The sequence below is a fragment of the Marmota monax genome, unplaced genomic scaffold (genome assembly GCF_021218885.2).
Source record: "Marmota monax isolate L192 unplaced genomic scaffold, Marmota_monax_Labrador192_F-V1.1 WCK01_AAM20220418_F8-fsc00023, whole genome shotgun sequence".
NCBI classification, from domain to species: domain Eukaryota; kingdom Metazoa; phylum Chordata; class Mammalia; order Rodentia; family Sciuridae; genus Marmota; species Marmota monax.
Genome location: NW_026692907.1, coordinates 18259930 through 18281197, shown reverse-complemented (window position 1 = coordinate 18281197; position 21268 = coordinate 18259930). Strand labels below are relative to the sequence as shown.

Below are 21268 nucleotides of genomic sequence, written 5' to 3'. Positions count from 1 at the left end.
ATGTAACTGTATAAACATTTGACCAATGCCTACTGACCTAAGGGTTGTTATTAGAACCTGTTTTTTTTTTTAATTGAAAATTAAAGTTCTTTTGTTAGTTTGTGTGTGTGTGTGTGTGTGAGAGAGAGAGAGACACACACACACACACACAGGGGATTGAACCCAGGGCCATCTTTTTTTTTTTTTTTTTTTTTTTTTTAGAGAGAGAGAGAGAATTTTTAATATTTTTTTAGTTGTCGGCGGACATAACATCTTTGTTTGTATGTGGTGCTGAGGATCGAACCCGGGCCTCACGCATGCCAGGTGAGCACCCTATTGCTTGAGCCACATCCCCAGCCCCCAGGGCCATCTTATGCATGATTCTTGGCAAGTGCTTTACCACTAGCTATATCCTCAGTCGGTTAGTTTTTTTTTTTTTGTTAGTTTCGTTTTTAAGTTCATCACATGTTTAAGTGAATCATAAGATCTGTAGGATTATTTAATTTTGATTTTAATTCTATATTAATTGGTGATTTAAATATTTAACTTCAATATGACTTTTCTTATATGAGTTACAGATTCAGTTATAACTTCTCAGTAAAGAGATAATAATAAGATGCTATATATTATAGAAACTCAAGAAATGGGGACCAGCCAGGTCTCAGCAAGATAAAGAACCAAGATGTTTTGGGGATCATCCATTCTCCTATCTGCTCATTTCCCTATTTATCATCTGTCTCTTATGGTATATCTGCTGTCTTTACATATCTTATATCTTTCTTTCCTTGGATCCTAAGTTTTTTTTTTTTTAAGAGAGAGAAAGAATTTTAATATTTATTTATTTATTTTTTAGTTTTCGGCGAACACAACATCTTTGTTTGTATGTGGTGCTGAGGATCGAACCCGTGCTGCAAGCATGCCAGGCAAGCGCACTACTGCTTGAACCACATCCCCAGCCCCTGGATCCTAAGTTTTAATGACTTTTTAGGTTCAGTATTTACCACCAACTTGTTAGGTTTCTTAGGTTTCCAAATTTTTGAGCAAAGAGTTTGCTGGTCTAGTTCATCTCAAGCCAAGCTATTAAGAAATGGGTGCTGGCAAACTCATGAATTATCTGGCTTTGAGATAGATATTCTGTGAATTTCGCTTTGGTTAGGCTCACTTGGAGTGAGAGATGGGGTAGGAGAGGAAATCAGGATAGTGTGTTTAATAGGAAAATGGGCAAAGCAGGCCATGATAGACATCTCTAATATAGCTACTTTGCTGAAAATACATCAGATGTAGTTGACTAAATTTGATCAATTAAAAACTTATGGTAGGGCTGGGGATGTGGCTCAAGCGGTAGCGCGCTCGCCTGGCATGCGTGCGGCCTGGGTTCGATCCTCAGCACCACATACAAAATAGAGATGTTGTGTCCGCCGATAACTAAAAAATAAATATTAAAAAAATTAAAAAAAAAAAAAAACTTATGGTAGGCTGGGGTTGTAGCTCAATAGTAGAGAACTTGCCTCACACTGGGTTTGATCCTCAGCACCACATTTAAGGAAAAAAAAAAAGGTTAAATTCTAAAAAAAGAAAACTTACACTTTTTTTGGAAAGAACATTGGATCAAAACTTTAGAAAATAACTAAAGTATATTTGTTATTTATAATATGCCAGATACTTTTTTCTAGTACTTTGTACATATTAACAACCCTTACACAACCATATCCCATGTTGCCTTATTTTCCAGGGGACAAATATTAGCCCTAAGAAATTAAGCAACTTGTATAGAATAAAGTAGCAGAATTTTGATTTCAGCTTGGAATGTTGAACCTTTATTTATGGTATACTGGATGGTATACTGCATTGCCCTCGTTTCACTCAGAACTGCTGAAAAAGTGTATAGTTGGGCTAGGGATGTGGCTCAAGTGGTAATGTGCTCGCCTGGCATGCGCCAGGCGCTGGGTTCGATCCTCAGCACCACATAAAAATAAAATAAAGATGTTGTGTCCACCGAAAACTAAAAAATAAACATTAAAAAATTCTCTCTCTCTCTCTCTCTCTCTCTCTCTCTCTCTCTCTCTCTCTTTTAAAAAAAGTATATAGTCTATGTCAATATTAGAATTTAGTTTTGGGTAGGCTCGCATGCAGCTTGCCAGTTCAGATGCTATTTTAGAATGTGAAATGAAACTTATCTACTATCTCTGGTATAGTTATTCTAATTTTAGATGTATGTATTGTTATGCATTTAATCTACACATGTTAACCTTCTCTAAAATGCATTTCATTAAACATTAGTTTCTTGGGATATTACTAGGCAATTAGAGGAAAAGAGTTTCCAGGTCAGCTTGATTTGAAAAATATCAGGCTAATAAAAGTTTAGCATTTTTTGCTGGATATGGGGGCACATGTCTATAAATCCAGTGGGTTGGGAGGCTGAGGCAGGAGGATCAAGACTCTTATAAAAAAAAAATGATAATAAAAAGGGTTGGAGATGTGGCTCAGTGGTTAAGTGCCTCTGGGTTCAATCTCTACTACCAAAAAAAAAAAAAAAAGAAAGAAAAAGTTTAAGTTTTCTTTATGGTAGAACTTGTTATAATTTTGATATGCTAATAGTCATTATGAAGTTCCAAGTTGTAGCAAGTGTTAGTTATACTAGTCATTGTTTCCTAGTTATTTCATGTTTGTTCTTTTTCAGCATCTGGAGAAGACTAACGTTCTATGGGATGTATTTTAGGAAGCACTTGGTTAGATGATTCAGGTTGTACAAATAATGTTGGTATTTATTCTTTCTGAGTCTTTTTCATGTAGGGTAGGCACCACAAATAATATACAGATCCATTTACATTTTTTCAGTTGTGTGCCCCTTTGTGCTTTTTTTTTTACTTGTTGATAGACTTTTATTTCATTTATTTATATGCGGTACTGAGAACCGAACCCAGTACCTCACACATGCCAGGAAAGTGCGCTACCACTGAGCCCCAACCCCTCCTTGCCCCCCCAGCCACTCCCACTTCCCTTTGTGTCTTTATCTTTATTGCCTTTTTATGTTTTGGATATTGGGTTCTACATTGGAATGTGTAATAGAGGATAAAACATCTACTTTCTTAGTTCTTTTATATTATACCATTTTTAGTTTATGACACTTATTTTTTTAACACTCTTATTTCTTAGTTCTTTTATACCATTTTTAGTTTATGACACTCTTTTTTTTAACACTCTTATTCTTTTATCTTCTCCTTTTGAGATATCACTTTTTGTTTATATACTTATTTGTAAACATAGCCCCCCAACCATTCAGATAATTATTTGTTGATTGAGGAAAGGAGAGAGAGATACATTAAGGTTTTTACATTTTTATTTACTCCCCTTCTCTCGTTCACTTTGATATACTGAATAACCTTATTTTTTCACCATGGAAGTCTGATTTTTTAAAATTTCTGGGTCTTTAAAGTTGGTTGTGTTGTCTGGGAGGTTTCTAAATTATGAATTTGAGTGGAAATAAAGAACATATTTAATTAAGGAAGATTTCAGAAATCTTTAGGAGATAAAAATTGAAAACTAATCTTTAATTCTTATCCTTTTGGTTAGAATCAAATTTCTAGGTCCATTGACTAAAGTTGGCTATATTGCCTGGGAGGTTTTTGAGCTATGGATTTGGGCGGAAATGAAAAAATCACACATTATTTTTTTTTTTTTTTTTAGTTGTAGATGGACACAGTATCTTTATTGTTTGTTTATTTTCATGTGGTGCCTCACATGTTCGAGGCAAGCACTCCCTGAGCCACAACCCTAGCCCCAACATCACACTTTATTAGGGAAGATTTCAGAAATCTTTAGGAGATGAAATCAAAAACAAATCTTAAATTTTCATCCATTGGGTTAGAAACATCAGAAAATGTTTCTTTAAATCCATTGCTTCAACTTTTAATTCATTATCAGACTTTTGTATAGTTTTAATTTTTTTAAATGTCTAGAATTAGAATAGCTTCTCACTTTCATGAGGATCTCTCTAGATCTTCTGTTATGTTTCCAACTATTCTATTCCACCTATCTATTCTTTGTATATTTTATCATCCTTATAGCTCTTGCTTGTTTCTGTGTGATTTCTATCATTAGTAATTTCAGTTTGTCTATATTCCTCAAATCCTGGATTCTTTCTGGCAGTATGCATTTCTTAAGCCCAGTTAGTTGCTAACTACCTGTTTTATCCAGTTCTTTTTTTAAAAACTGTGTAAGAATATTTTATAGGTAATTGGCATATCTATGACTATCTGATTTCATTAGTTGCTCCTCAATTGGTTTATGGCTGGTGAGTGGAGAGCACCGCTTCTACAGGTTTTGTGGCATATTAAACATGTCTAGCATAATATATAAATCTTACACTAATCCTATACCTTAGTTTATACAACTGGGATGTTGCTTTAATTATTGTTGTGTATCCTGCTTTTTAATATTTTAAAATTAAAAATATTTTGCTAATAATTGTTTGGTTATTAACACACACATATTGAAATAATTGAAATAATACAGTACAGAATTATATAAGAGCATCTTCTTTTTCCAAGGTAATTAACATTTATGGCCTGAGGGTATCCTTCACACCCTACACTCCTTATTTATAACAAAGGGGTTTAGTTTGCATTCACTGAGAAAGAATCACTACATTAGAAACTTATTGTAATTTTTTTTCACTCAGTTCTGTTATGAGCTGTCCCTACAAATCCATGGATATCTTCCATGTTTGCAGTCCCTTGTCTTTTTTTGATATTTTTAGATATATATGACAATAGATTGTATTTTGATATATCATACATACATGAACCTTATCTTTTTTCTCTAATACATATACGCATGACTAAATAAAACCCAGTAGTAGTTCTGTTGTGGGGAGGGCCTTTTTAGTTTTTATTTTTTAAAATTCTTTTTAGTTTGACTCTTCATCATTCTTCTCCCAATTAAAATGATAACCCATGTTAAAACTTGTTATATATTCTTTCACTTTTTTTTGTTGTTGTTGGCCATGCTTACTGTTGTATGTGGTTAATGCATATGTGTCTGAACACACAAGGTGTGTAATTTTTGTTTATTTTAGTAAAATGGGATTATAAAATGCCCTTGTATTTAGTAGGTAAGTTGTATCATTTAGTAATACATTGTAAAAATCCTTTAATTCTGTTGGGATAGTTTTAATTCATTTCTTTTTGATTTTTTAAAAAACATCTTTATGTCGTTTTTCTCTTTCAACATTTTATTATGAAAAATCTTAAATGCAAAAAATTGAAAGATTATCACAATGAATAGTGAAACACTCTTTAATTGTCTCAGTAATCATCAATATTATATCATATTCGATGTATCTTTCTTTGTGTTTCATATATTATTTTTGCAGTACTTTTTGAAAATTAAGTGTGGATATCATCTCATTTTATCCCTACATATGTTAGCATATGGAATAAGGACATTCTCTTTCATAATCATGTTATTACTATTACATGGAAGAAAATTAATAATATTGTTATAATATCTCATAGCCAATATGTATTCAAATTTCTCCAGTTGTTCCCAGAATGACTTTTATAGATGTTTTATATTAAAATAAGACCCACTGAGGCTCATTCATTGCTATCATTCATTGTGTTTCTCCCTTTTGTGCCTAACATTTTGAAAAGTCTTATACAGTAGACTTGTAGAGTGTTCTTAATCTTGAATTTGCCTGATTATCTTGTAGTGTTATTTAACTTGTGTCTGCCTTTTGTATAAATTGAAAATTAGCTTTTGGGGGCATGTGTAGATTAAATGTTTCTGCAAAGAATACTTCACAGGTATGTGATCCACTTTATATTGTGTCACATTAGGACACACATAGTGTTAGATTATTCCACTATTAATGCTACTAAATTTGCCCACTTGTTTCATAGGGATCTCTAGATACATCCACTAGAAAAGAGCTTTTTTCTTATTGTAATTAATAAAAAGTCTTGGTGATACTTTAATACCATGTGAATATCTTATTTTGCAGCACATAATTTCTTACTTAGTTGCTTTAGAATTCATTGAGATTCTTTCCTAAATTAGTTATTATACTGGGTGCTCTAATATATTAATTTTCCACTTTTACCATTTATTAAGCTGGCATTACATTATTCTGTAAAGAAAAATTCATCACCTTTTAATTTTTATTGTCAGTTTATTTTTCTTTCAATGTACTCTAAATAGTTAGTAGTTAGTATTGTTTTTGGTTCTCAGTTTCTCAAATCTGACCAGTAACTCAACATTCAAGCGGTCTCCTCTGTTCTTTTGGTATGACTTGATTCTTTAAAAATTACTGCATATTACTCCAGTAATATAACTGCAACATAGGTTTATTATTATCCCACAATGGACATTTTTGTTTTCAGTATATTTACTACTACAAATATTAAAATAAACAAATAAACATTTTTATATGTATATTTTACTTAAAAAACACCTCTGAAAGTTCTGTATTTATTTTATTTTATTTTATTCTAATGAAGTTTCTTGTTAGTATAGGTATTATTTCTATTACTAGGAATAGTGCTAATGGAGTGCCATTCTTCTGAAATTCACCTTTTGCCCTCCTATACCACACTATCATAATGTTTTTATTTCCTTTAAAGCATTTTTTATCATATTCTTTTTCTTTTTCTTTTTTAATTTACTTATTTTCTGACATAGGATATAAGCTTTCTGATAGCAAAACTTTGTTTTCCTTCTTCATTGTTTATATCTAGAACCTTGTAATTAAAGATGGCCATATAGTAGGCACTTGATTGAATGAATGAGTATGGCTATACTACCTAAATTTACTATGAGTCTCAGTTTTAAATGTTTTTTTTTTTCCTGTTAATACACTTTAATTTTTAATTTTTTTTCAGCTTTTGTAAAGATCTATGCTTAGACTTCTTTTGATTACTTAGAGAACTTTCCACATTTGTCCTTATGATCATGTAACATTTTGCCCTTTTTTGGGTGTTTTTTCCCAAACTAAAATATTTATAAAACTTGAAAAATAAGGCTTTATGGAAATGTTACTGATTATATTTTTTCAAAAGCACTTTTTTTCCCCCCTTGAAATAACGAGCTTTACATTTGACATTATAGATGTACAAATCCTCTCTTTGGTCTTATTCAGTAGTAGATACTTGGTTGTACTTTTGTACTTTATTCTTGAGGTTTGTAGTTTATATTTTAGAGGATGGAAACATTCTCAAAATACTCCGGGAAAAAAATTACTAGGAAACATAATACTTGCTTTGTAGAGCAATCCAATTTATTTTTAGGTAGTAGAATGGTGCTTTTGAATCTGGAGATTTGAAATTATTTGGTTTAGATACATAGGATATTTAAAAATTATTTAATTTTATAAAGTATAGTATTTTACAGATTTATTGGTATTAATTTGACTTATTAAACTTCAACATGGTTTTTTATTTATCTTTAAAATTTATCTTTAAAATTACATGATGTTTGATTATTACTATTCTTTTATTGCAGAATGTGCCCATTTACTTTTGGCTCACAATGCTCCAGTAAAGGTGAAAAATGCTCAGGGATGGAGCCCTCTGGCAGAAGCCATCAGCTATGGAGACAGACAGATGAGTAAGCAATATGAATTACTGTTGTTGATAAATATTCCAAAAATACAAAGTGAAGTATTTGAGATATTTTTCATTTAGTGTTATTTTTCCATACTACAAACCTTGAAGTTAAATCTGTAAAATTATATGTGAATTATTCATGACTTAGGAACTTGAACATTGAAAACTATACAAAAAGAATTGAGGAACCATGTTTAAAAGTATATTGTTTATAGATGGGCATGGTGGCACCCACCTGTAATACCAGGAGTTTGGGAGACTGAGACTGGAGGGTCACAAGTTCGAGGCCAACCTAGGCAACTTAGTGAGACCCTGTCTCAAAAATAAAATAAAAACATCTGGGCATCTATTTCAGTGTTAGAGTGCCTGTTGGTTCAATCCCCAGTGTTGTTATTCTGAATAAAAGAATCCTTGAAAGTCACAAAAATCTCACAGTGGGTAAGAAACCCAGGAGCCCATAGAGTTTCTCTTCACTCTAAACTGGTTAGAAAAATCAGTATGTAAAATAAGCCAGTTGTGTTTTCTAGCCTGGCAAAAATTACTTTAATTTTTTTTTTCCCCATTTCAACTTTAGTTACAGCTCTTTTAAGAAAGCTTAAGCAGCAATCCAGGGAAAGTGTTGAAGAAAAACGACCTCGATTATTAAAAGCCCTGAAAGAGGTAAGCTATATTTCTTTGCGGATTTTGCACCTAAAGAGTAATTGAAAGTGTGATTTTAAGCATTTTTAATAAATTCTAAATTTTTACTGCTGGTTAAGGATTAATAAAGGGTAAGAAGCATGTTCAAATTAAGCAGTAATTGAAATAACAAAATATTGTGATTATAAGTGTAATCTAAGAAGCACCTACTTTCTTTGAATTAAGAAAATAAAGATTTATTACTTTTTAGTAAATTAGATAAGTAAGCAAAAAGGAGGTGCATCATAATTAATGGCAATAATTTTCCTTTGTGCTTTGGATTAGAAGATTCTATAATAGCTGAATATGATGCTGCTAAAAGGAGCAATTTGTGTTTTATTTATGTAACAATAAAGTTTTGTCCATGCTGTCTCAGAGTGGTTAGAGTTGATTGTGCTGGCACAGAAGAGAGAGATTTGTTTTCTGTTTTTGTTCTCTTCCTTTGTATTTTTTTAAATATCTTTGTTTTATTTATTTATTTTATGTAGTGTTGAGGATCAAACCCAGTGCCTCACGCATATGAGGCAAGTGCTCCACCTCTAAGTTACAACCCCAGCCCTTCTTCCTTTGTATTTTTTTTAACTTGTTTTAATTAGTTACACATGAAAGTACAGTGATCTTGACATAGCATACATTTGAATCATATGGGGTATAATTTCTCATTTTTCTGAGTGTACAGGTTGCAGAATCATATTGGTCATACAGTCTCATATATATATACAGCAATAGTAATGTCTGTTTTATTCTGCTGTCCTTCCCTTTCCCCTTTCCCCTCCCCTCCCCTCCCATCACTTCTCTCTACCCAATCTAATGTGACACACTTCTTTTTTTTTTCCCCCCTCACATCATCATACATGTATTCTGTATAACGATGAGAGTCTCCTTCCATCTTCCATACAATTCCCCTTCTCCCTCCCTTTCCTTCCCATCTCTCTTCCCTATTTGGTGGTAATTTTCTCATGCTCTTCCTCCCTACTCCATTTTGAGTCCCCCCCCCCCCCTTATATCAGAGAAGACATTCGGCATTTGTTTTTTAGGGATTGGCTAACTTCACTTAGCATAATCTGCTCTAATGCCATCCATTGCCCTGCAGATGCCATGATCTTGTTATTTTTTAGTGCTGAGTAATATTCCATTGTGTATAAATGCCACATTTTTTTTTTTTATCCATTCATCCATTGAAGGGCATATAAGTCGGTTCCACAGTCTAGCTATTGTGAATTGTGCTGCTATAAACATTGATGTGGCTATGTCCCTGTAGAATGCTGTTTTTAGGTCTTTTGGGTATAGTCCGAGAAGTTCCTTTGTATTTTTGATGTCTGACAGAACTGTGGGTGAAAGATAATGTGTGCTATTATGCTTTAAATAATAATCATGTTTTGATGATGATGTGATAATGGCTTGTCTTCTCTTAGGCGATGCTAATTTTTTTTTCTTTTTTTTTTGAGATCTGAAGAGTTATAGAAAGAGTCAGAAAAAATGTATTTAGGTTGCAATAATATCTAGTATTAGATAAACTTCTTTCATTGTTTGAAATACAGAGGTCTAACTTGCCAGTGTTGCTATATTTGCACTACTTTACTTATATTCATACTGTTTAAATTTTTAGAGAATATTTGATTTTAATAGTTTCCTTAATAATTATAGTCTCTTTGCCGTCTAGCTTTTAGTTTGAAAAATAAAAGTTTTCTCCACAGGTCTCATATGATTAACATTTTCATATTTACTAAATCTATCACTTCATATAAAAATCTTTTCAGTTGTATTATTTTAAACCATCATGAGACAGTACACATAATCATTTTGATAGTTATTTTTAAAGTTAGTTATTTTAACAATAATGCCTATTATTATCATTTTGGTTGTGCTGACAAGTATAATATGTAATCATACAAATTTAAATGTGATAACATATTCTTATGATATGTATAGTAGTATATATTTTCCTTTGTAATTGAGTAATGCATGCTATTATGCTTTAAGTAATAATCATGTTTTGATTTTTTTGTTCTTAAACTTTTTAAATTGATTTTTTATTATTTTCTATTCTCATAGATTTATAATGGTCATAGATTAAAGCAAAATATTAAGCAAGATTAAGAACTGTTAACTACAGTGCATTTGTTAATTATTCATATTTCATTTTGCAGCTAGGTGACTTTTATCTAGAACTTCACTGGGATTTTCAAAGCTGGGGTAAGAGTATGCTGTTTTATTGTACAATATTTATTTGTGCAGAGATACAAGTGAAAAAAAATATTATAGAAATGTTATCACAACAATTTTGATACTTGTTCTGATGGAAATTATTTTTCATGACATTGAAAATAATAATTAAAAGCTCTGTGGCAATAATTAAACCAATGTGATCAGCAGCTTTCATAATTGTTTTTAAGGTTGAAATTTTACTTAATTTTTTTTTTTAAATAAAAGATAGGGTTAAAAATTTGAGTAATTTAATGTAAAGAATTTTAATTTAATGCAAGGAATTTTAAAAAATATAGTCCATGAATATTTGGATTTAATAAGCTTATTATGTTTTTAAAAGCATCTGAATTAACTTTTATATTGTAAAATTATTTGAATGCTCAGTGATACTTATCTCCCAAATAATCATAGAAATAAACCATATAGTGACAAATATATGAGGTATATTCCATTTTATATAATTTTGTATGTTATGTAATGTCTGTGTATATGTATATTTATTTTTATTATTATTTTTACAATACTGGGGTGACACTTTATTACAGAGCTACACTTCAGCCCATTTATTACTTTTTATTTGAGATAGAATCTTGTTAAGTTGCCAAAGTTAGTCTCAAACTTGGGATCCTCCTGCCAAGAGTATCTGGGTTTATAGTGTATGCTACTGTGTCCTGTTCATGAAAAAGTAAATACAGCCATAAATTTGAAGATCTCCAAGTTAGACTGATCTAATGCCTGAATTTTCTCATCTGTAGAGATTCAAGTCTTGCCAGTGATCCTAAACTGGGTTGTCTCTTGAATATGTTGGCTCCTTGACTGATTATCTTCATGATGTTAGTTGTGTGAATTCTAAAATTGTCAGTTGCTGAACAAAATTGTTAAAAATTGAAATATAAATACATGTAATCACCCCTGCTTTATATTTTTATTTAGTTATTCAAATACATTATAAATTTTGCATAGTCAAATTTATGACATAACCACTGAGGTACTTATAAAAAGTATATCATCTTTGAGAACTTGATTTTGACATATGAAAGTCAGCACATCTGTTTCATTGCTGAAAAGGATTTTAAGTTGGGTGTAGTGGCTCAGCTCCTCAGGTGACTAAGACAGGAGGATTGCAAGTTTGTAACCAGCCTCAATAATTTAGTGAGGCCTTAAGCAACCAGCAAGACCTGGGGGTGTATGTCAGTGGTAGGCCACCCTGTGTTCAATTCTCAGTACCAACAAAAAAAGAAGACAACAGTAAAGAAAAAAGATTTTAGTTGTTGAATGTCAAAACTGTATCTGATAATTAAGATATCATATGTAATTCTAAAAACTTAACCCATTGGTATCTATTTAGCTTAGACAGTTTACATTAAAAAAACCAGGAGGTAATCTGTTATTAGATTTGATGTTTAAGCCTTTTTTAGACTTTGAGAATGTTTCTTCCCTTTATCAAAACCTATTGTGTGTGTGTGTGTGTGTGTGTGTATGTATGTATGTGTGTATGTATATATAAGGGAAACCAGAAATAGGGAGAGCTAAGAAATATTGAGATCTGGGTAAATTTAATTTTGAGATAGTAGAGCATACTTACTTTTTCTCTTGTTATTTACATTCACTTTTTGGAGAAACTAGTCCAGGATTTAATCTCAAGTTTGAAGACAAATGAACTATTCCAGCCTGAGGTTTGAGATATAGAAAACCTTTGAACTGGAGTCAGTACTGTTTTCTAAGTATTTGGCTTGGCATGATATCATATGTGTTTCCTGAGCTTCAATTTCTTCTTTTTTTAAACATGTAGATAATAGTAACTACCTATTGCTTATAAACACAAGTATACACAAACTTATATGTGCTATACATGTGTTATTGTTTGAATTTTAAGAATTTTGTGCTTCCCATTTTCTTTCATCATTTTGACATAGTAGTTTTTTATAGCCCGTGATGCAGATTTAAGTAGAATAATAGCTTTTATTTCCCCCAAAATAGCCAGTAAATAATAAAAAAAAGTCAGAATAGCTTGTGATAAAATATGAGTTATAGAAAACAACATTGTAGTATAGAAAGCTATAGGTAAATACTATGAATTCCATTTTATAGATTTTGAAATCTTTGTACAGTGAATAAATAACCAAGGCACATGTTTGGGATTCAAACTTATATTCAGCTATCTTGCTTCCATGATGTGTCTATACACATCACTTTTCTGCTATATTTACAAGTTATATTTAAAAGATCATTTAGGACCCAGATCCCTTTGTTTTAACTATTTGGGTGATTTAGTTACCATAGTGTATTGTTTACTCATCTATAATACCATGCAGTATGTATTTAAGAGTTACCTTATATGGACTCTGCTACTCTTGTATGTTTGTGGGAGAGGTAAGGACACAGTAAATAATACAGAAATTACAGTTAAGTATTAGCCACTGGATGTGTGTATTACATTCATTATTAATCGGAAAATGCCATTTTAAAGGAAATGATTATAATTTGGTGAATTGGTGAAATGTTTATATTAGTGCTCTTTTAATTGTAAAGTTTATAAATGTCTCAGAATTTACTTTTTTCCTTTTGTTTTTTTAAATATAGTGCCTTTACTTTCCCGAATTCTGCCTTCTGACGCATGTAAAATATACAAACAAGGTATTAATATCAGGTAAGGTGATATGATTTTTTTTCCTTGAGTAAAAGAAAATTGAGATTTGGAGGAAACTTTTCCTCCTGTAATCCTAGCTTACATGTGCTTAATAACTTAAAAATAAATAAGATACTATAATATGTTTAATTAATTTTATTCATTTGAGACCTATTACAGACAAAAATCTTGACTTTAATCAAGATAGTTGCTTTAGCAACTAGTTTTATTCAACAACAAACTATCCAGCAGACAAACATGAAGACCATGATATATATATATATATATATATATAAAATAAAATTTTGTTTATCTACATCTCTACAGATCTCCAGATTATTAATTTGGGTGTTTTAGGGGTCTCTACCTAGACTAAATACTTTGAAGGGATCATTTCATATAAACTTCTTTCTAGATGAGAAAGCTCAGAGATATCAAAAGTTTTTGTTTTGTTGATCCGTATACTTTTCTTTTTAAAGAGAGAGAGAGAGAATTTTTTAATATTTATTTTTTAGTTTTTGGTGAACACAACATCTTTATTTTATTTTTTATGTGGTGCTGAGGATTGAACCCAGCGCCCTGTGCATGCCAAGCGAGCGCGCTACCACTTGAGCTACATCCCCAGCCCAATCCGTATATTTTTCAGGCTGTGGAGATGTGGTCTGGGAAAGAGATTGATAGTCTGAATCTGGTAGTAGGTTAAGAGATTTGTAGTAGGTTAAAGGATTGATCAAAGTTGAAGGATGAAGTAAGGTTTAGTATCAGATGATTAAGCATAAAATGGATGTAGATCAAAAGGGTCGTTCTAAATCTAGGAATGTAGTCCATATATTTTGCTCTACCCATCTTAATACTCCGCTGAGATAGTAACGTTTTAAAGGGATCAAAGAATGTTAGGTCTCTTTTCCTTTTCTGTTTTTCCCTGTGGAAGTAACTTATTGAGGAGCTGTAACAAAGGAAATGGTAGAAAACAAAGGGAAATATTTCAGCAGTAGGGAAACACTTTTTTTTCTTGATGAGTTAATGAAGTATGTATTCAGAAAAGTAAAATGTAGATAAAATGGAATATGTATTTAAATGGTTTTTAAAACTAAAATATTTTAAATTTAACTTGCTTATAGGTTTAGATTGAAATATATTAGAATCTTAGTTTGAGTTTAGAAGACATAAAACTTGTGTAATTATTAATGAAGTTTTGTTTATCAGTTTCTCACCTACCTGTATCTTTCACAGGCTTGATACAACTCTCATAGATTTCACTGACATGAAGTGCCAACGAGGGGATTTAAGCTTCATTTTCAATGGGGATGCGGCACCCTCTGAATCTTTTGTAGTATTAGACAATGAACAGAAAGTTTATCAGCGAATACACCATGAGGTGAGCTGTTGTCTTATCAATATTTTTCTAAATGGTTAAAAAAAATGTATTTAGCCAAGTGTCCATTGTAATTGCTTTAAAAGTATAAGATATAATTGAGTTGATTTATTCTCAAAGGTTCCATTTCCTTACAACTAGCCTCTTTTTTCCTCCCCATGATCTGGTCTACATTTTGACCAATCCATTAAGTCTCTTTGCTCAGAATTCACTGATTATCTCCTCAATCAATGAATTTTGATTTCTTTTAGTTCTTATTTGTAGTTTTCATTTGTTGAACCTCTGCTGTTTTTTTTTTCCTTCTTTTTTTTTTTTTTTTTTTTTGTGGTATAGGGGTATAGGGTATTGATCTCAGGGGTCCTTGACACTGAGCCACATCCCCCAACCCCATTTTGTATTTTATAGAGACAGGGACTCACTGAGTTGCTTAGTGCCTCACTTTTGCAGAGCTTGGCTTGAACTGTCGATCCTCCTGCCTCAGCCTGTCAAGCTGCTGGGATTATAGGCATGTGCTACCATGCCTGGCTTTTTGCTGTTTTACTATTTATCACTTTGATTTCTTCTAATGTTTCTGACTTTCTTTATCTCCTTAGTATGGACCCGTCTCTTTTGTTTCTGCATTCTTTTACTCTCTTTGGCTAACCTTTTCTTTCTCTATTCCCCCTCAGCATTATCGTACCCTCTGGTATATCATCTTTTTATGTTGGTATTGCTTCACAACCAACGTTTACAAACGATATGCATCATTTTTATTTTTTGTTCCCTTTTCCTTCTATCTTCTAAAAAAGCTTTTCCAGGATCTAGGTCATTGATTTTAAGTCAACATTGTTTTTTTGAGGGGTGGCTGGGAGGGGATCACTGGTGTTTTTATTTTGTCTTATTTTTTCATCTGTGGCTCATTCTTCAGTATCTCATAGTTTAGACCTTCATATTGCTGTATCTACTTATAAGACCTTATTTACTTTGGGGTATGTGTACTACTGAAATAAATAGGTTCCTAACTGACATTATGCAATCAAGATTTAGAATGAAAGGAGAAGAAAAAAGGGTATTTCTTATAGGAGAAATAGAATGAGTAAAGTCAGAGAAACAGAAAGATCATTGTTTTCAGGGAAGGTTTCTCCTATGAAATGAGAAAGGCCTTAAAAAAGACAGATAAGATAATTTAAGGTCTGCTGCAATTGGCAAGAGAATGTCACAGATTCTTAAGGTATTTTAATCAAAAAGTAATTCATGTGCATTGTTCTTGGGTATTTTACTTTTCATCTTCCACAAATATTTATCAAGGACCTAATAAAAGGCTAGACATTGCTAGGTGCTATGAATAGTATTATCATATTAATAGTGTATATCAGTTACTACCATATATTAAGTGCTAATTGACAGTGTTCAAGGATTACAAGTGCTTTACAGTTTTCCTCATAAACTTCTTACATAACCTGCCAAATAAGTTAGTATCTCCATTTTACAGGTCAGAAAATTACTTATAGCATTTAAATGAGAGCTCAAAAGATTACACAACTAACATGCAAGATGAATTGGAAAAGGGAGAAATTGAAGGCAGGGAAATTATTTGTGAATATTTTAGAGTTATTCATTGGAGAGGTGATGAGATACTAGTGTAGTATAGTGAATAGTTAAATTATGACATCTATTTTTAATATGGCCATTATAGAAATTTCTAATAACTTAAGTGTAGTAAATTAAGAAGAGGAAACATGGCTGTGTGTAGTGAAGCTGGCTTGAAGAATGGATGATAGCAGAATCATTGATAGGACTGGAACATTTGGAAAAGGAAATAGGCTTGGGATTTTAAAGAATTTGCATCTTGAGCCTGTTGCTAAAACCATTGTACTTGTTAGAACTTTCTCTTTATTAAATTTCTTGGAAGTATTTGCTTTTGGTTTTTGGAATTTTTGTTTTCTTTGGATTTGACCTTGGCCACTTGTTGCTATTTTCCAATTTTTCCTTTACCTACTTCTTTTTCTCTGCTTACCTTTTAGATATTGATGTACAGACTTTATTTTCTTGTCATTATTCCCTAAACAATATGGCAAAACAAATATTTACATTGCATTTGTATCAGGTATTAACACATAAAGATGGGAGGATATGCATAGATTATATGCAAATATGCTGTTTTTATACAAACTGGGTCCTGTATTGAATTCCTTGTAGCTGCTGAGGGAGTACTGTACTCTCTGTTTATGCTAATGTGCATGCATAAATAATAATTCGTCATTAATTTTGAAGGAATGTAGTTAAAAGCAGGTATTTTTCTTTTTTTAATTTTTTTTTTAAGTTGTCAATGGACTTTTACTTTATTTGTTTATATGGGGTGCTGAGAATCGAACCCAGTGCCTCACACATGCTAGGCAGGCACTCTACCACTGAACCACAACCCCAGCCCCATAAAACAGGTATTTTTCAATGATGTAGTTAGGATAGCTCTGATTTATAGAAGAATTCTGTTCCAAAAGTTTACTTGAAAAATACAGTAAAATTTGTATATAACAATGTGCTTTGTAGTGTTAGTTGCCAAGCTGATATATAAAATTCTAGTTAATTAGTAATCTATTTGAAGTATAATGTTTTGACAGTTCTTTTCAATGTATTTTATCCAAAGCTTTTCTTTAGAAAACTGTTCAGAAATAGTTTGTGTTACCCAGCAATATGTTTTTAGCTGTTATACTTAGTAGTGATATCAAGATTTTGCTCCATTATCTGTAAGGGTGGAGAAAATGATATTGTCTTAGTTCTAAGCCATTGCTATTGTTTTCTGTAGACTCAAAAATTCAGAAAGGGATCTTATCTAGGTGAAAATTAGGTGGTTGAGAAATAGAACTTCTAAGAACCATTGTTAACCCTGTGGACAGTTCTCATTCCCTAAATGCCACTCTAGTTTTTACCTAATGTTAAAAGTGTCTCTTGGCCTGTTAGGAAGTAGAACCTCATCTTATACCCACACTTACTCTTCTGTACCTGATCACTTATTCTTCTGTCCCTGAAGCAAGTATAAAGGCACAAAGCTTTCTTTCATTTCTTTTTTAATCTAAAATATAATTGTTGCTTAATTAATAATACCAGCACTAGAGAATATATGGAGGATAAAACCTGAAGAAGGGCTGCTTTTTAAGTTTAGAAATCATGGACTGATATTAATGGATTCCTTTCTTTTCTGTAAGAAATACAGAAAAAGCTGGGTACGGTGGAATATACCTGTAATCCTAAAGACTTTGGAGCCTGAGTCAGGAAGATCTTAAGTTTGAGACCAGCTTTAGTAACTTAGTGAGACCCTGTCTCAAAATAAAAGAAATAAATAGGTCACAGTAATAAAAAAGCTGTCTAAAACATACTGCTATGTTATTATATATGGATTTAATTCTGAAAAGATAAGTTAAAGGCTGGGGGTGTAGCTCAGTGGCAGAGCAACCCTGGGTTTAATTCCTAATATTGCGGCCCAAAAAGAGAGAAGTAGAAAAAAGAATTTGTTTTCTTCTCCTTTCTCTTAGAACTTTTAAAAAGACTCAGATAACAGTGATAACTTTTCAAATTACCAATATTTGATCAAAGCCACGTTCATCTATATTTCAAGGAAATCTTTTATATGTGCATTTTATTTTATCTCATGTCTTTTAATTCTTAAGGTAATCTTTTAAAATTGTCCTACAGATCTAGATAGTTCTGAAATGGGTAATATTGTACTGTTTCTATTTCATATCTCTAACAGTATAAGAATATGTATTTCATGAGAATTTCTTTTAAAGATTCATAATTTGTCTTAGATAAGAGATATATGAAATTTGAACATCTAATTGTTTTTAGAATAACAGGAACTTTATATTTTTTAGAAGCTATCCTTATCATCTGTAACATTGTAAGTGTTGATATTTTCATATGTACCACTAATAACCTTTAGATAAACTTAGATTCTTATATTTAATTTTTACCAATACCCTAGGAATCAGAGATGGAAACAGAAGAAGAGGTTGACATTTTAATGAGCAGCGATATTTACTCTGCAACTTTATCAACCAAATCAATTTCTTTCACTCGTGCCCAAACTGGATGGCTTTTTCGGGAAGATAAAACAGTATGTGCAAATCTAGATTTTTAAACTTTAAAAGTTGGTATTTGATGTTGCCAAAATAATGTGACCACAATGCAGAAAGAAGTAGCTTACTGAATTGTTTTCAAGTATTTTATTCTCTCTTCTTTGAATTCAGACAGGTAATTAAAATGTTGGGTTTTGGGAGTTGGAATGTATTCTTGGAGAAGCCAAGAGAGAAAGTTTAACTCATTTGAATTCTATGTTAAGGAGAATTCTTGTCAATAACTGCTAAGTTTTTACAAGATTCCATTTTATTTCAAATTTTTATTCCATAGAGAGACCACAGTAGGGATACACTAGAGTTCATTTTTCTGAATCTGTTTTGGCCCGCACTTTTAGACTTCTGAATCATTTATTCAGTATCTGTTTTTCAATATTCTTTCTAAACTCAAAAGTAAATTATGTTTCTACAACACTGCCACTAAATTAAATCTTAGTGGAAGTTTTTACATCAGTGAATTGTAAATTTCTTTCCATAATTTTCATTGCATATGTCAGCAAGAGGTTATATAAAACTGTTCAACATATATTATGAAATATATTTATAAATTTTTATTCAAGGATAATAACTACAACAGGAGAAGACCAAGATTAATTGTTTTCTAAAAATTATATTTTTATTATTATAGTAGAAATGAATGTGTTTACATTGGAGAAACAGAAAAATAATGTGTATTAGTTAGGATTTTTTGAGAAGCAAAATTAGCAGTAGATAGAAAGGGTAGAAGACAGGAATAGAGAGGAGGAACAGAAAGAGAGGGAGAAGGAAGAGAGAAAGAGAGGAAAAAATTGATTTATTTTAAGGAATTGGATCATTTGATTGTGGAAGCTGGCAGCCAGTCTGAAATGTGTACAGCAGCAGTCCAGCAGGCTAGAAATTAAGGTAAGAGTTGATGTTGTAGTTGAGTCAAAAATCTAAGACTGAAAACTCAGACAAAGTTTTTAAGTTTCAATTTTATAGCAGAATTGCATTTTCTTCTGGAAACCTCTGTCATTGCCCTTAAGACCTTCAGTTATTTAGTATTAATTACACCTATAAAATACTTTCATAATATTTTGAATGGCTGGCACCTGGGCACCTTACCCTAGCCAAATTATCATAAAATTAACCACCATACAACTTGGTATATAGTTGAAAATTCTCCCTTGACGACTCCCCATAATCCCTAAACCCCTTACTGAAGGTTATCTGTATATACCCTACCCTTTTTTTGTTTTCACACATTGATATGTACCCATAGTAGTTTGTAGCTTTTTATTTAGATGTTTGGTTTCATATAAAGTGTCATTAATATTTATTGTTTTGCAACTGGATTTTTTCACTCTTTAGAATGCGAAAAAAGCCTTATTTTTACAGGTAGTACTACTTCATTCTTTTTAGCAACTGCATAGTATTTATAATATGGATATAATGTGACTTGTTTATCCAGTTGTATTTTTGGACATGTATTTCCATCCAGTTTTCTACTGTTATGAATGATGTGTCACTATTCTTTTACATGAACTTTGCATTGTCAGTTATAGGCAACAAGATATGAAATGGCTACATTAAAATTTTTATTGATATAATTTACATTTAATAAATAAATACTTTTGTATGGCTTCAAAAACGGGTAATTAGGGCTGGGGTTGTGGCTCAGTGGTAGAGCACTTGCCTAGCATGCATGAGGCACTGTGTTTGATTCCCAGTACCACATAAAAATAAACAAATAAAATAAAGGTATTGTGTATATCTACAACTAAAAATATATTAAAAAAAAAAAAAAACTAGGTAATTAATACCCAATCACAGATAAAATTCTAACTGAGCTTTAGGCTCATCAGTTTCCTTTCTGTTTGGCAACAAATGGCAATATAGGATTCCATGCTGTGAGATCCTACATTGCAATCCATTTGTTGGTTTGAAGTCTTATTTATACTCTGTTCTTCTGGACAGAATTAGATGGATCACTTCAAGAGAAGATAAAAATTGAAACTGCTATTCATCTAGTATTACTGCTAAGCAGCTCAAAGCTCTTGAACAGCGTCTAGGTGATCTTCTTTAATCTTTGACAGGTAAGGAGGGAGTCAGTAATCCTTATGGTTCCCATTTTGTAGGTAGAAACTGGTGAAAAGTGCTTTGCTTTATAATGTAAGTAAGGAGCCACTGAAGCAAGGTAGACCTGGAAACAACACTTAAGCTCCTAGCTTTGGAAATCAGAAAACAGCAGCAAGGTGGAGATTATTTGATTTGCATGTAGGTAGAAATGGGAAGCTTGTTTTCAATAAGTTATTGTTTTTTTTTTTTTCTTCCCAAAATAAGGTATTTCAAGCTCTAACCAACTCTGGTTTGAAAAAAGGTTAATATTAAAGGTAAATAAAAAAGGTGAAGGTTAATATTAAAAGGATTAGGAAGGCTTCATTGAAATAACCCTTCCTTACTTGTCTTTAATGTCACTTGAGTTTTCCTATCCCCAGTTATAATTTAAACAATTATATTTGTAACCAAAGCTATTCTGTTATTTTTTGAAAGCAGCCAGCTGCTATAACATGACGTTTGATTCTGTTAGATAATAGAAAATTTGAATAGATCATTAATTCTAATTGTACTAGATTCCTATGTGAATTAAACTGTTTATTTTAATTCCACTTTTTTTTTCTATCTATAAAATGGGAACAGTATTATCCCTGACCCCTCCTTGTTA

The 21268-nt window shown here is 31.7% G+C and overlaps 1 protein-coding gene across 3 annotated transcripts in view; it reads left to right on the top strand.

Moving 5' to 3' along the window:
* The window catches only part of Ankrd13c (ankyrin repeat domain 13C), a 70539-nt gene that overhangs the window by 26392 nt on the left and 22879 nt on the right, over positions 1–21268 (top strand). For all 3 annotated transcript variants that reach the window (XM_046450957.2, XM_046450955.2, XM_046450958.2), the window contains 6 exons: positions 7480–7584; positions 8158–8243; positions 10412–10457; positions 13053–13119; positions 14332–14476; positions 18435–18566. In XM_046450957.2, the coding sequence (XP_046306913.1) occupies positions 7480–7584; positions 8158–8243; positions 10412–10457; positions 13053–13119; positions 14332–14476; positions 18435–18566 (581 nt within the window). The remainder of the gene's footprint in view (positions 1–7479; positions 7585–8157; positions 8244–10411; positions 10458–13052; positions 13120–14331; positions 14477–18434; positions 18567–21268) is intronic.